The sequence below is a fragment of the Amblyraja radiata genome, chromosome 26 (assembly GCF_010909765.2).
Source record: "Amblyraja radiata isolate CabotCenter1 chromosome 26, sAmbRad1.1.pri, whole genome shotgun sequence".
NCBI lineage: Eukaryota > Metazoa > Chordata > Chondrichthyes > Rajiformes > Rajidae > Amblyraja > Amblyraja radiata.
The window spans coordinates 21,672,549-21,686,825 of record NC_045981.1 but is presented as its reverse complement, the minus strand read 5'-3'; the positions used below and the strand labels follow the sequence as shown (position 1 = coordinate 21,686,825).

The window sequence follows — 14,277 nt, the reverse complement described above, 5'->3', positions numbered from 1 at the left end:
ATCTCTCAGTACAGCCACCATGAAATGACCAAATGTGACCCAAAAGGCATGGAGCCAAGTTGTCAGGGGTTTATCGCGCCGGTATCTGTCACTGTGATTCTACACAAACCTGACTTAGCCGGGGAGAGGGTACACAAAATTGCTGGGGAAACTCAGCGGGTGCAGCAGCATCTATGGAGCGAAGGAAATAGGCGACGTTTCGGGCCGAAACCCTTCTTCAGACTGATGGGGGGTGGGAGAAAGAAGGAAAAGGGGAGGAGGGGGAGGAGCCCGAGGGCGGGCGGATGGGAGGGTGGGAGGAGACAGCTAGAGGGTTAAGGAAGGGGAGGAGACAGCAAGGGCTAGCAAAATTGGGAGAATTCAATGTTAATGCCATATGGACGCAAGGTCCCCAGACGGAATATGAGGTGCTGTTCCTCCAATTACCGCTGTTGCTCACTCTGGCAATGGAGGAGACCCAGGACAGAGAGGTCGGATTGGGAATGGGAGGGGGAGTTGAAGTGCTGAGCCACCGGGAGTTCAGGTAGGTTATTGCGGACTGGGCGGAGTTGTTCGGCGAAACGATCGCCCAACCTACGCTTGGTCTCCCCGATGTAAATCAGCTGACATCTAGAGCAGCGGATGCAGTAGATGAGGTTGGAGGAGATACAGGTGAACCTTTGTCGCACCTGGAACGACTGCTTGGGTCTTCCCAGGATGAGACATTCCACACCAGGGCATCGGAAATGTCCTCGTTCTTCAGGGAACGGGGATTCCCCTCCGCCACCATAGATGAGGCTCACACCAGGGTCTCATCCATACCCCGTAACACTGCTCTCTCTCCCCATCCCCGCACTCGCAACAAGGGCAGAGTCCCTCTGGTCCTCACCTTTCACCCCACTAGCCGCCAAATACAACACATAATCCTCCGCCATTTCCGCCACCTCCAACGTGACCCCACCACTCGCCACATCTTCCCATCTCCCCCCATGTCTGCCTTCCGCAAAGACCGCTCCCTCCGGAACTCCCTCGTCAATTCTTCCCTTCCCTCCCGCACCACCCCCTCCCCGGGCACTTTCCGTTGCAACCGCAAGAAATGCAACACCTGTCCCTTCACCTCCCCCCTCGACTCCATTCAAACTCCTCCCCTTAGCCGGGGAGAGGCTTGGCCCTGGACGAAGTGACAGAGTTTTATGTTGCAGGTTGCTTGGCGCTTATTCCAGCTGCATTCGCTGTTCCCGATACTCTAAATTACTTTATTGTCCTTTCAAATGGATACAGGTATTAAAAATTAATTTATAAACAAACAGCTCCGACTAATTATTCACAGACTGCTCTAATCAACCTCTGTCACATTTACCATATGTCTTTGTGTTGGTGATCTGCTTCGTGTCCTGTAATTCAGACCACTGGCCGATGTCCACAGTAGACAGCGAACCCCATCCCACGTGGATTCTGCTGTGGAACAACCTCCCACCAGGTCCTGAAGGAAAACCGATGAGACCCTCCCTCCGTAGTGGAGAGTGGGTAGAAATGGAGAGCAGGGCGGTACAAAGGCACATGAGCTCAAAACCAGTAACAGGCCACTCTGGGGCAGGCTTTGCATGCAGATATTGGGCTAAATGTGGGGTTCTCCCTGCACTGGACCTGACCAAGGAGGAGGTCGCCGGCTGGTTCACGTTGGGAACGGATGAGACTCGGACCACTCGGCCCACTGACACATCCCTGCACCGTGCAGGGGGCCTGCGCCGTTCCCGCTTCCAGTGTTCCACGATGTAATATGACAAGATTTGCTTTATTCATTCTATTAAGTTATGTATCTGACTGGTTGGCTAAAGCAGTTCAGTCATAATTGAGAGGCTGGGAGAGGGCGCGGCCACCGCTGTGGAAACTCACTTTGATGCTGACTCCAGGTTTTTGCGCTCGGATTCACAGATCGATAACTGCCGCTTGGACTCGTTGATCTGAGCAGAGGCGAGGTGCGGTCCCTGGCGACTCTCCAACCCCCTTTCACAGGGACCATTACAATCAGCTAGCAACAAGCAGTTGGATCCCAGCGGAGTGGATCGACGTGACTTTCCACTGAGCGGGTAAAGACCTGGCCTTCACAACCGCGCTGCCTCATTGCCCGACGCCATGCGCCTCGACTCTCGGTGAAGTTTGACATGTGTTGTGCTGTCGGGGTGGTTTCCGTCTGACGGTCTCTGTGTTGGTCCCATCTCTGCTCCGGGCTCAGCGTATCTCAAGGAGGTGCTAAAGATAGACAAAGTACTGGAGTATCTCAGCGGGTCAGGCAGAATCTCTGGAGAAAAGGACCTGCAATATGTCCCTGGTTGTACATGTTGACCATGGCAGGTCCAACCCTCTCTCGCGTCAGTGCGACATCCTTTTTCTCCAGAGATGATTCCTGACCCGCTGGGTTACTCCGGAACTTTGTGTCTATCTTCGGTACAAACTAGAATCCGCAGTCGCCCCCCTATCAAGGAGGTACTGGGTTGGTTTCCGTTCTCCCCCTTGCTTGAGTTGAGTAGCTTCGGCCTCCGGGACCCGGGGAAGAGGACTCGCCGGGTAGTGTGGGGAAAGCGAGGGGGGGAACACGAAGCAAGGCCTCGCAGAATATAGAGTGGTGGCGACATGGACTATACACCGTGAAGCAGAGTTCCTTCCCTTGATTCAGTATCAATAAGCAAAGGTAGCGAGGAACGTTCAACAAAGGTGGTTGGATGAGGTGGGGTAAAGGGTGGACTCTGAGCGTTCTCCCTTTTGTTCTCGCCTCCCGCACTCTTCACCCAGCTCCCTTCCCTTCCCTCTCCTCCGGTCTCCTTAGATCCTATCCCCTCATTTCTCCCTCCCACTCTCCCCCCCCCCCCCCCCCCCCCCCCCCCCCCCCCATTGCAGGAAAGGTCCCTGGGCGGTGACGGTACTGAGCCGTCCGGCCCGGGGTTCACAGGCCGAGGGCGAGCTCGGGGGAGCGGGGTGCAAGAAGCCGCTCAGCCGGGGGAGCGAGGACTCTCTCCCGCAATCGGCTGCGGAGCCCGGGGGCGGGAGAGGAGGAATCTGGGGACTGATGTGAGCGGGTTTGTTTCAGGCGCCAGGAAGAGGAAGGCTGGTCCGGGAGGATGGTGAACGCAGACGAGGTGGAGGCGAGCGGGCCGGAGAAGCTGCCGCTGGAGGGTGCGGGAACGGCCAGCGAGGGGCCCGCGGAGAAACGCGGGCAGCTGCTGTCCGGGCTGCTGGCTGTGAATATCCTCTTCCTGGGATCTGCCCTGGTCCTCAGTTCCATCTTCAACCGAGAGTCCGTGTCGGGCACCAACGTGTTGCTCCTGCTCATGGCGCTGAGTGCTCTGGCCGTGGGCTGGATGACCTTCCACCGGCTGGCCGTCCCCCTCGTCCCTCACCGAGACCTGCACGCCGGCGCCATCTGGCTCCGAGGTCAGTGCATCCAAAACCGCGAACACGGTCAGAGCGGCACAGGGCTGACACAGGCCCTTCGGCCCACCGCGCCCTTTCTACCCATCTACACTAATCCCCTTTGCTTACACTAGCTGCTTATCCTTCTTTTCTTTCCCCGTTTAAATGTCTAAATTGTGGTTGTATCTGATTCCAGCACCTCCTCTGGAAGCGAGTTCAGATGCCAACCGCTGTATTGATACTGGACAATTTTTACACTACAAACTTGTTCAACCACAATTCGTACACCTCCGATCACCTTTAAAACTCCGCCCTCTCACCTTAAACCAGTGCCTTTGTGTTTTTGATACCCGTACACGGGGGGGGGGGGGATTCTGATTATCGATCCTAACTGCACCTCTCATAATGTTACATCAAGTCACCCCCTCAGCCATCTTCGCACCAGGAAAAATAAGCCCAGCCAAGGCATCCTGGTGAATCTCCTCGGCTCTCCCTCTCTCCATCACAACCACATCCTTCCTGTAGTGTAACGGCCCGGCCTTTACTCTGTGGATGGAAAGTCCCTTCAATTAATTTGTTCAGGAGCAGTCTTCATCTTTGCCCTGTCCTCAAGTCTGAATGAGTAGCTGTGACTGGCTTACTCAATGACTGTCCTCGACCAGTAACTCGGTAGCCAGCCCAGGTCAGTCTCTGGCTCTGTTTAGCCTGAAGGTTTATTTCTATTTCCGAGGCTCCAACGCATAACCTGGGCTATCACTCCCAGCGAGCGCTGCTGGAGGCGCCAGCTTCAAATGAGCCGTGGTACTGAAACCTGCCGGTTCTCCCGCAAGATCTCTTGGTGAGATTGGAAGAGAAGAGCGGTCTGGGCAAAATCATTAACACTTGCTATTGTTTGACTCGATGCGATTTGTGGGATCTTATTTTGTCCTAATTGGCAGCTGTATTACCTGCAGTTCAATAATTCAAAGAGGTTGTATCAGCTTTTCTGTGACATAGTGAGGATATGAAGATTGAAGATAAACAAATCAAACCTCTCCATCCATCAATCCAATCACACACCAACCTGTCCAACCCATTCATCTATCCAATGGGATAGCAATCTGAACAATGTCGTCAGTCCAGTCCTTAAATTAAATTGCTTCCGAAGGAGGAAATGTTTGGATCTCACTCATATTCGCTTTGTGAACAGAATATTCTGCTTGCCCAACTATATATTATGTTATCGCTGGTTCTCTCCCCAAAGCAGCTGCCTGACCTGCTGAATGCTGCAGCATTTTCTGATTTTGTTTCCGATTTGAAGCATCTTCCGCTTTGCTCCAAATAACGTCATGTTTTGCGTTTGACTTCAGGGGCGGTGCTGCTGTTTGGAGTCTGCACTATTCTGCTTGATGCTTTCAAGGTGGGATACTACCTTCAGTTCAAGGGTGGTGCCCGCACCGTGAAGGTTGTTTACCCCATTGTGGAAGCGATCTTCATCAGCACTCAGGTGAGACCTCTGGCACTTCAGTTAGTGTAACAGCGCAGGCTTCCAGTTATGTAGAGTCTTACAGCATAGAAATACGCTCTTTGGTCCAACAAGCCCATGCCCACCAAGATGCCCCATCTACACCAGTCCACCTGCCTGTGTATGGCCCATATCCTTTCTACGCCTTTCCTATTCATGTTCCTGTCCAAATGTCATTTAAATGTTGTGATAGTACCTGACTCAACTACCTCCTCTGGCAGCTCATTCCATATACCTACCACCCTTTGTATGAAAAAGTTGCCCTTTAGGTTCCTATTAAATCTTTCTTCTCTCTCCTCTTAAGTTTTTGTCCTCTGGTTCTTGATTCCCCTAAGTAGTAAAATAGTCTGATTATATGTTTTTTATTCATGTTAATCTCTGTAAGGTGTCCTTGAGATTCCTGAAAGGCGCCCAAAAATAAAATGTATTATTATTATTATTATTATTTACCCTATATATACCCCTCATGAACTTGTCCACCTCTACAACATCACCACTCATCCTCCTGCACTCGAAGGAAACAAGTCCTAACCTGCACAACCTCTCCCTATAACTCAGGCCCTCGAGTCCTCGCAACATACTTGTAAATATACTTCTATCAAGTCTCCCGTTAACATCCAAAACTCCAGAGAAATAAAAACAAGTTTGTCCAACCACTTCTTATACTAATAGCCTCTAATCCAGGCAGCATTCCAATGGTCTGACTAATGACCAGCATTTATTGCCCATCCCAGAAGGCCCAGAACTGAGAGACCTGTGGGCTGCATTGGGGGCTGGCTGAGAGTCAACCACATTGCTGAGACTGAAGTCAAGCAGAGGCCAGGCAGGGCAAGGATGCCTAATCTCTTCTGAAAAAACCTGAATAAGTTATGTGAACATTATAACTCACTGCCCTCTCCTGACGTTCCCAACCCCTGATCCCACCCGAGTGCCAGGAGAGTGAATAGACCAGTCCTGAGTGTGAATCCCATTCAGTAATTTGGTGAAGTTCTCACCAATGTCTGAATGGACACATTCTAGATGGGAGTGAGCCCACAGCTTTGTCATCCATTCGCTGGGCCGACAGGTGCACATTCCCTCTAAGTCCAAAGGAGCACCATCCTCGGCACAGAGGAGATATGCATACATGGCAGTAAAGGTTCGTTTTCTGTACCCACAAGACAACTAATCTCAATCCCATCTCTCTCATCATCCAATTGAGCACCTCCGTGTACAGTACGAATCTGAAGCGTGCCACAGTCACAGAAAGATCAGGGTCAATCTTGAGAAGTTAAAGAAAAATTTATCAATTTGTTCAATGTCACTCTAAAGGTCGCCGGGGAATATGAACTTTCCAATAATCTCATTGCTTTCAGACATTCTTATTATGGTTTCACTCGAGAGACTGCCTCCACGTGCACCGAGATGCCACCAGGTAGGTTGGAACAACGTCATTTGATGATTAATATTTCAAGGGAAGACAGGCAGTCCAAGCAGGTTAACATAGACCTGGGACTGGAGCAGTGCAATACTTCCTCTGAGTTTATGTAGGTTCAACTAGTGATGCTAAGCATTGGTTAATAACAGTCACTTGCAGATAATTCCTTTCATGACAGTTGTTATACAATGTAAACAATGCAGATCAGGAACAGCCAATAATGTTCATGTCGAACACAGTGCCAAGTTAATCTCTGTCTCTTATTTTTTGTTTGTTTTTTTTTGTTTGTTTTTTGTTTTTGTTTTATTTATTTTATTAGAAGTTAGTACAATACAAAACAATACAGTGGGACCTAATTTTAGGTGCCAACTATGTCATAACATAATTATACATTCTATGTACAACCTCTAGTTTTATGTTTTTGAAAAGAAAATAAGAAAGACAAGAAGAAGGGAAAAAAAAAAAAATTGGAGAAGAGAAAAAGAGGAAAAATAGATAGTAGAAAATAGAAAAACGTGAAGTGTGTGTATAAGGGAAAAAAAAGTGGAAAGTAGAAATAGGAGCAAAAGACCCTTAAAAGAGAAATTTTCAAATCTTTATTCGGAGATGTAAATCTATCTCTCCTCTGCCTCTTAAATTCCATTTTTTTGTATTTGCTTCAACAACCCGAGGCAGTGTGTTCCAGGCACCCACCCCTCGCTAGACCCTACCTAGATCTGAAATCTCCTCTCTTGCCTCCCTTAACAACCTGGATAGATCCCCAGACCCTGGGGATTTATCCACTTTAATGTTTTTCATGAGATCCAAATCATCTCCTTTTTGATCTCAAATCACTCCCGGAATATTAGCTGAGTACATCACCCACATCTTCTGACTCCATGCAAAAATTCTCAAATGTATCACCAGGTTCCCAGGGGAGGAATCCCTCTTCCCTCTGGGACTTCAGTCACTGGCCACCAATATCCATTCAAGGTCATCTACAGTGAACTACACCTAGTTTAGAAGGTATCAAACCAAAATGTATTGAATTAAAATCAATTGTCAGTAACATATTAAAATGCATGGGATTGGGTTTTGGAAGCTTATACACAGCTTTGTTACAGTTAAGTACACCTACCATTTTTCTGTAAGTGCCCATATGAATTTTCTGCCATCTGATGCAAGTGTTAGTGAGATTACTTTACAATCCCAGGGATTCATGCACCATTCTACAATGCCCTCAGCCTTCAGCTAACAAAAGGTTGCAGGTGCCTTTGTAAAATCTTACGTGTACAGTCTCTGTCTTGCTTTCCCTCTCCTGCCTAGGTGTGGACTGATGGTGACCTTGGGCACCAACCTGATAATGTGGATGACTGCAGTCACTGATGACTCTGTTCACAAGGAATTAGAGGTTGAACAGCAGGCCCCGCACAATGGGAGCAGCTCACAGCTCACAGGTACCAAATCATGCTGTTGGGCAGCACCTTTCCCTATGTACACCCACCACTTCCTTCACAGCTTGGGTTTTATGCAGAACAGCACAAATAATCCGCTTACTTATTATGTGACCCAGTCGGGAGCTCATGTGAAAGGTGCAGATTGTAAATCCCAGTGCTCTGTTTCGGGGGGGAGGGGGGCGGGGGGGGGGAGGGGATGATGAAGAGAGTTGCTTCCGTTCATATCTTCACTCCATAGTTCGCAGTGATGCATGTACCGAATCTGGAGTTCACACTCTGAAGGCAGTTATGTACATTTATATAAGGCCTTCACACCTCCAGAGAGCCTCAAAGTTTCTTACAAGTAAAGCTGCAGATGTTGGAACTGCTCCGCAGGTCAAGCAGCATCTTGGGGGGGGGGGGGGGGGGGGGGGGGGGGGGGGGGGGGGGGGGGGGGGACGGACAGAGTTAATGTTTCAGGCTGCAGAAATAAGGAACTGCAGATGTTGGTTTACACAAAAGGACACAAAGTGCCGCAGTAACGCAGCGGGTCTGGCGGCATCTGGAAAACATGGATCGGTGACATTTCGGGTCAGTATCCTCTTTAGACTGTGCCCCGACTTTCAAACACCACCCCTATCTATGTTCTCCAGAGATGCTGCCTGACCTGCTGAGTTACTCCGGCACTTTGTGTTTTTTAATGTTTAAGGTTGGTGGCCTATCATTATAGCAGGATAGTCTGATATAAAGTGGAAAAGACTACTATCATTGAGTTCAGTGTGGAGTCCCAAGGGTTGTTGTGTGCTTAGTCAAAATGTGGTGCAGCTGCTTGATCTTACAGTGGGCTTGTTCATGCAGAGTGAGAGGCCAGAGACCATAGGTTAGACTCGGAATGGAATTGATAATTAAAGTTCCAGACCACAGCAATCTCAGAATCACTCACCCCAGTGCAGAACAGGATCACCGGCAACTCTGGCCGCTGTTTACCAACCAGGCTACATTGCCAATAAACACAAGCCTAGCTCCCAGTTACCAACATCTGCCTTCTACAATGGCCAGGAATGTATGGCTTTGATGAGCCTAATGAGAAGACTGTGTTTCTGTGTATGGGAAGACCAGGATCAAGTGTAACGAAGCTTGTACTAGTTGGGATAATTCAGCAGGTAGGCACGGGTCAGTGTACGGGACGGGCCAGTGTACGGGACGGGTCAGTGTACGGGATGGGCCAGTGTACGGGACGGGTCAGTGCGCACGGGACGGGCCAGTGTACGGGACGGGCCAGTGTACGGGACGGGTCAGTGTACGGGACGGGCCAGTGTACGGGACGGGGCTGGCCATCCGCGAGTCACGGCGCCAGACGGTGGAGGGCTCTACCCGAGCCAGCTGCCTGCCCCTTTTCCGGGGATACGTCCGTGCCCGGGTGCGGATGGAAAGGGAATACGCCCTGTCTACGGGCACCCTGAGGGAGTTCCGGGACCGCTGGGCACCGAGGGGGGTTGAATGTATCCTTGACAAGGATTGCAATATAATTGTTTAGCAGTTGCTGAGCATATTTGTTCGTATTTTAATATTTGAATAAATATTTTTGATTTAAAAAATAAATAAATAAATAAATAAAAATAAAAAAAGTGTACGGGACGGGTCAGTGTACGGGACGGGTCAGTGTACGGGACGGGCCAGTGTATGGGATGGGTCAGTGTACGGGATGGGCCAGTGCGCACGGGATGGGCCAGTGTACGGGGACGGGCCAGTGTACGGGGACGGGTCAGTGTGCACGGGGCGGGCCAGTGTACGGGACGGGCCAGTGTACGGGATGGGCCAGCGTACGGGACGGGTCACAGGTACAATGCAAAATCTTTCAGCAGTAACACAAGCACATGGATTGACAAATACACAAAACCAAATATAGATACATTACACTCAAAAATCTAAAATAAAGTTGACTGCAATTGGAAAAAAGCAAAAGTGCGGACTAATGCAAGAGATGGGCTGTAGTGTTCTGTTGCCGAGGAAGGGTTCGAGTGGACCTGATAGTTGGAGGAAAGTAGCTGCTCCTGAACTTGTTTGTGTGGGACTTCAGCATCTGTGCATCCTCCCCGACAGTAGCAGTGAGAAGAGGGCATGGCCTGGAAGGTGGGGATCCTGATGATAGGTGCCGCCTTCTTGAGGCAACGTCTCATATAGATGCTTTCAATGGAGGAGAGGGCTGTGCCCGTGATAGAACCAGGCTGACTCCACCGCTTTCTGCATCTTGCGTTCCTGTGTGTTGGAAATGCCGTACTCGGCCAAGATGCAACCTGTCGTGATATTTTCTACAGTGTTTCTCCAAAGGTTGGTAATAGTGATATGCCAAATCTCTATCTACTTTGAAGAGAATAGAGGTATTGCAATTCTACTTCTCGATTGCATCTGTATGCTGGGGTCTGAGATATTAATGCCTGGGAATAGGCTGCTAACTCTCTCCACCATGACTCACCAGTAAAAACTGGTGCGGGGGGCTTCCAATTTCCCCTTTTTTGGAGTTAATAATCGCTTCCCTAGTCTTGTTGACATTAAGCGAGATGTTGTGACGCCACTCAGCCAGGTGTTCTATCTCACTGCTGCTCACCAACTCATAACCACCAATGATTCTGTCAACCACAGTGTTCTGATCAGTGTATGGATCAGCGCATGGGTCAGATCGAGTGTACGGATCAGTGAACGGGACGGGTTTGTGTTTATTCTCAGCATTGTCTTTGCATGATGAAAGTAATAAAAACCATATAATGTTCGGCACATGCACTTTGTCTCTGCAGGTATCGAGAATATCTCGGATTTCCAGTGCCAGGGGGAACTCTGCACCATATTTCAGAGGGGCATTGTTATCATGTACCCCTTTTCCATAGAGTATTGCCTCATTTCTTCTACTATGCTTTACATCATGTGGACCAATGTCGGAAGGACCATCAACCACCATGGACCACATACAAGCCACAGGTTCAGAGGTTACGGGCTTGTTCTGGGACCTCTGCTGGGTGTAGTGGCGATAATCATCGGCTTGTTTATCTTCGTCCTGTATCAGATTGAGGTTTCCGGGGACCCCACGCAGCCCGCCCCCTTCATCCAGTTCTACAGTTTCCACATCGTCTTGCTCTCCGTCATGTCTCTCTGCTCTCTGGCTGCATTAGCTGTTCACAGGTGGGAAGAGAGAGAGGTCGACTGCATGGAGAACCCAAGCCGCAGCCTGGACGTGGTTTTGCTGCAGGTCGCTGCGCTCGGACAGCTGTGCATCTCGTACTTCTCCATCGTGGCCATTGTGTCCACCCGCTCCGGACGGTCCATGGATCTCCTCAACCTTGTCTACTCCTTACTCATAATCATCGAACACATCCTGCAGAACCTCTTCATCATTGAGGGCTTGCACCGGCAGAGCGCTCCGGAGGACCTTTGCTTAAGCTTTGTCGGGGCTTGTGGTAAAGATTCCACCATCAACCTTCAGAACCTCAAGGAGCAAGGATCTCTGTCCTCAGAAATGTTCCAAGAACCCACGGAAGCAACAGTAAATGACCAGGCGGATGTGTCTGCTGAGCAGAATGATACAGATGACCCACCAGATGGCTCATCTGACCTAAACTCCAGAAAACTCGCTCCCCCAGCCCCACAATCCACCAACACGCTCAACTGGAAACGAAAATTCCTGAAGGAGATCTCGATGTTTATGATCATGTCCAACCTTATCGTAAGTTAGTCCGATCTCCTTTCCTCATTTCTGGCATTCTCCCCACAGGTTCCCCTTCAAGTGCTGCCTTTAACTGGTCCCTTGACTGTGTGTAAACATCCAATTGCATTACTTTGAAGGGAAGGATTCCCCCAACAGTCTTGGCCAGCACTTACCCCTGTTTAGATCAGAAGGGTTCTGACCCGAAACCTCACCTATCCATTCTCTCCAGAGTTGCTGCCTGACCCTCCGTTACTCCAGCATTTTGTGTCTCTGTTTGATCGATGGTCGGTGTGGAGGGCCAAAGGGCCTGTTTTCATGCTCTTTCAAGCAATCAAATCGCTATGAGTTGAAAATTACGGAATTAATTTAACTCTCCACACAGTCAAGTCCATCCAGCTATCGCCTAACCCAAGCAATTTACATAGACAGCTTCTGCCATGTGGGATCTTAAATGTAATATCTGATTTTATTAATGTCACTGGACTCAATTCTTTATCACTTCTGTTCCATGTCCTTTGGCTAAGTCTGTAATTATATTTTTAAATGTTTTGAAACATGGAACAGTACAGCACAAGAACAGACCCTCACCCCACAATGTCTGTGTCGGCCATGATGTCAAATTGCACCACTCTTCTTCTTGCACATGATCCATATCCCTCCCTTCCCCACACGTCCATCTGTCTATTTAAAAGCCTCTTAAACATCACTATTATATCTGATTCCACCCCGACTGCTGGCAGCACATTCCAGGCACCTAATACTCTTGTACAAAAAAAACAAAAAAACTTACCCTGTACGTACCCTTTAATCTGTCCTCCTCTGACTTGAAGGCGATGCCCACTAGTATATGCCAATTCCATCCTGGGGAAAAGGTTGTGACTACTCTCTCTATGCCTCATAATTTGCTATATTTCTATCAGGTCTTCCCTCAGCCTCCGATTCTCAAATGTTCTAATTAACCTGCAATCCTGGTAACATAGAAAATATGTGCAGTAGGCCATTCGACCCGTCGGGCCAGGTGCATTCAATATGATCATGGCTGATCATCTAAAATCAGTACCCCGTTCCTGCCTTCCCCAATATCCCTTGATTCCTTTAGCCCCAAGTGCTAAATCTAACTCTCGCTTGAAAATAATCTTTCAACTCTTGTAACACCTAACAACCTGGTAGTTTCACTGTAAATCTTCATCTATGGTGCCCCACCAAATGTAACAGAAGCAGTTAATGTGGCTTGGACACAGAGCAAATCTTTCTCTATCATTCCACGGCATGCAATGGAATCAGCTGCATTGTTCTCAAACATCATCCCACTGAATCATCATTATAAAGCCAGCATGCATTAAACAGTTACCTTTACGCTGTGCCGACATACATTCCCTGATCACACAATTCAAATCAGTCTTGATTACACTGTCTTGATCCAATGGCTGCACAGTAGCGCAGCGCCGGAGGCCCGGGTTCGATCCTACGGGTGCTGTCTGTACGGAGTTTGTACGTTCTCGTGACCTGCGTGGGATTTCTCCGAGATCTTCAGTTTCCTCCCACACTCCAAAGACATACAGGTTTTGAGGTTAATTGGCGTGGTAAATGTAAAAATTGTCCCTAGTGGGTGTCGGATAGTGTTAATATGCGGGGATCGCTGGTCGGCACGGACCCAGTGGGCCGAAGGGCGTGTTTCCGCGCTGTATCTCTAAACTAAACTAAAGTACTGTTACTGCTCAGCTTGTTCACATTCAGTTTTACTGCAACAATCAGACTTTGCTAATTTGCCCTGACTGGCATTAGCCGACCCAGGTCACCCAACAGGCTGAGTAATATTATTTCATTTCCTCTGCAGCTATGGGTTATGCCAGCATTTGGAGCGCAGCCCCAGTTTGAAAATGGATTGGAGAAACGGTTCTACGGGTTTTCTGTCTGGTTTGCCATTCTAAACTTTGGACTACCTTTGGGAGTCTTTTATCGGATGCATTCTGCTGGCAATCTCCTGGAAATCTACCTCTCTGCCTGATTTCTACGACTGTACGTGGATGACCAGTTATTGAAGATAAACTTAACACCTGGAGGAGCCTATTCTCTCCTGGTGGAAACTGCATCACATTCTGATTGCCCACTCACCATCCAACAGCCGACATTTTATCACCTAAAAGTAAGTCATTGCTCCATTCCCTTTCTTCACCTCAGACAAGGCTAAACTGCTGCTTGATTCTTCAATCTTTATTATTGAAGAGTATATCTCAATTCCACAAATACGTCATGTCCATTTTTGGAAATAACTCATTCTTCAGCCTTGAAGAATTGATCACTGTCTGATTCCTCAATAGAGAAGATTGCTCACTGAAGAATAGACCATTGTCTGGCTCCTCACCAAAGAGTGAATTGCTGCATGATCCCTCACTACTGTGTATATCTCTACCTGATTCCCCACCAGAGGAGGCCACTGTTGGATTCCACAGCACAGTAAATTACTGTTGCATTCCTCGCTGGAGTCGATCACTATCCAATTCCTCGCTGCAGTAAATCTCTACCTGATTCGTCGCAGGAGTGGATCAGGCTGATTCCTCACTGTCCAGTGAAAAGATGATCGCTTTCTGTAATCTGCATTGACCTTATATCTCTTTATCCCCTTAATACCTAAAAAATTACTGTACCCTTAACGTACAGAATGACCAAACCTCCAAGGTCCCGACTTAGGGAGAAAGTCCTAAAGGTACAACAGTGATGAACATTTTCCTTCTCTCTGTCCACAAGAAAACACACACCACCAGATTCAGGAACAGTTTCTTCCCAGCTGTTATCAGGCAACTGAATCATCTTACCTCGCAACCAGAGAACAGTGCGGAACTACTATCTA

General features: G+C 48.7%; 1 protein-coding gene across 1 annotated transcript; it reads left to right on the top strand.

Annotated features, from left to right (window-relative positions):
- The first annotated feature begins 3,098 nt into the window (after positions 1-3,098).
- otop3 (otopetrin 3) lies at positions 3,099-13,816 on the top strand. Its single transcript, XM_033043978.1, has 6 exons — positions 3,099-3,411; positions 4,740-4,876; positions 6,250-6,308; positions 7,617-7,747; positions 10,522-11,444; positions 13,264-13,816. Exons 1-6 carry the CDS (start codon positions 3,099-3,101, stop codon positions 13,432-13,434), a joined length of 1,734 nt encoding a protein of 577 aa, XP_032899869.1. The 3' UTR covers positions 13,435-13,816.
- Positions 13,817-14,277: the final 461 nt, after the last annotated feature.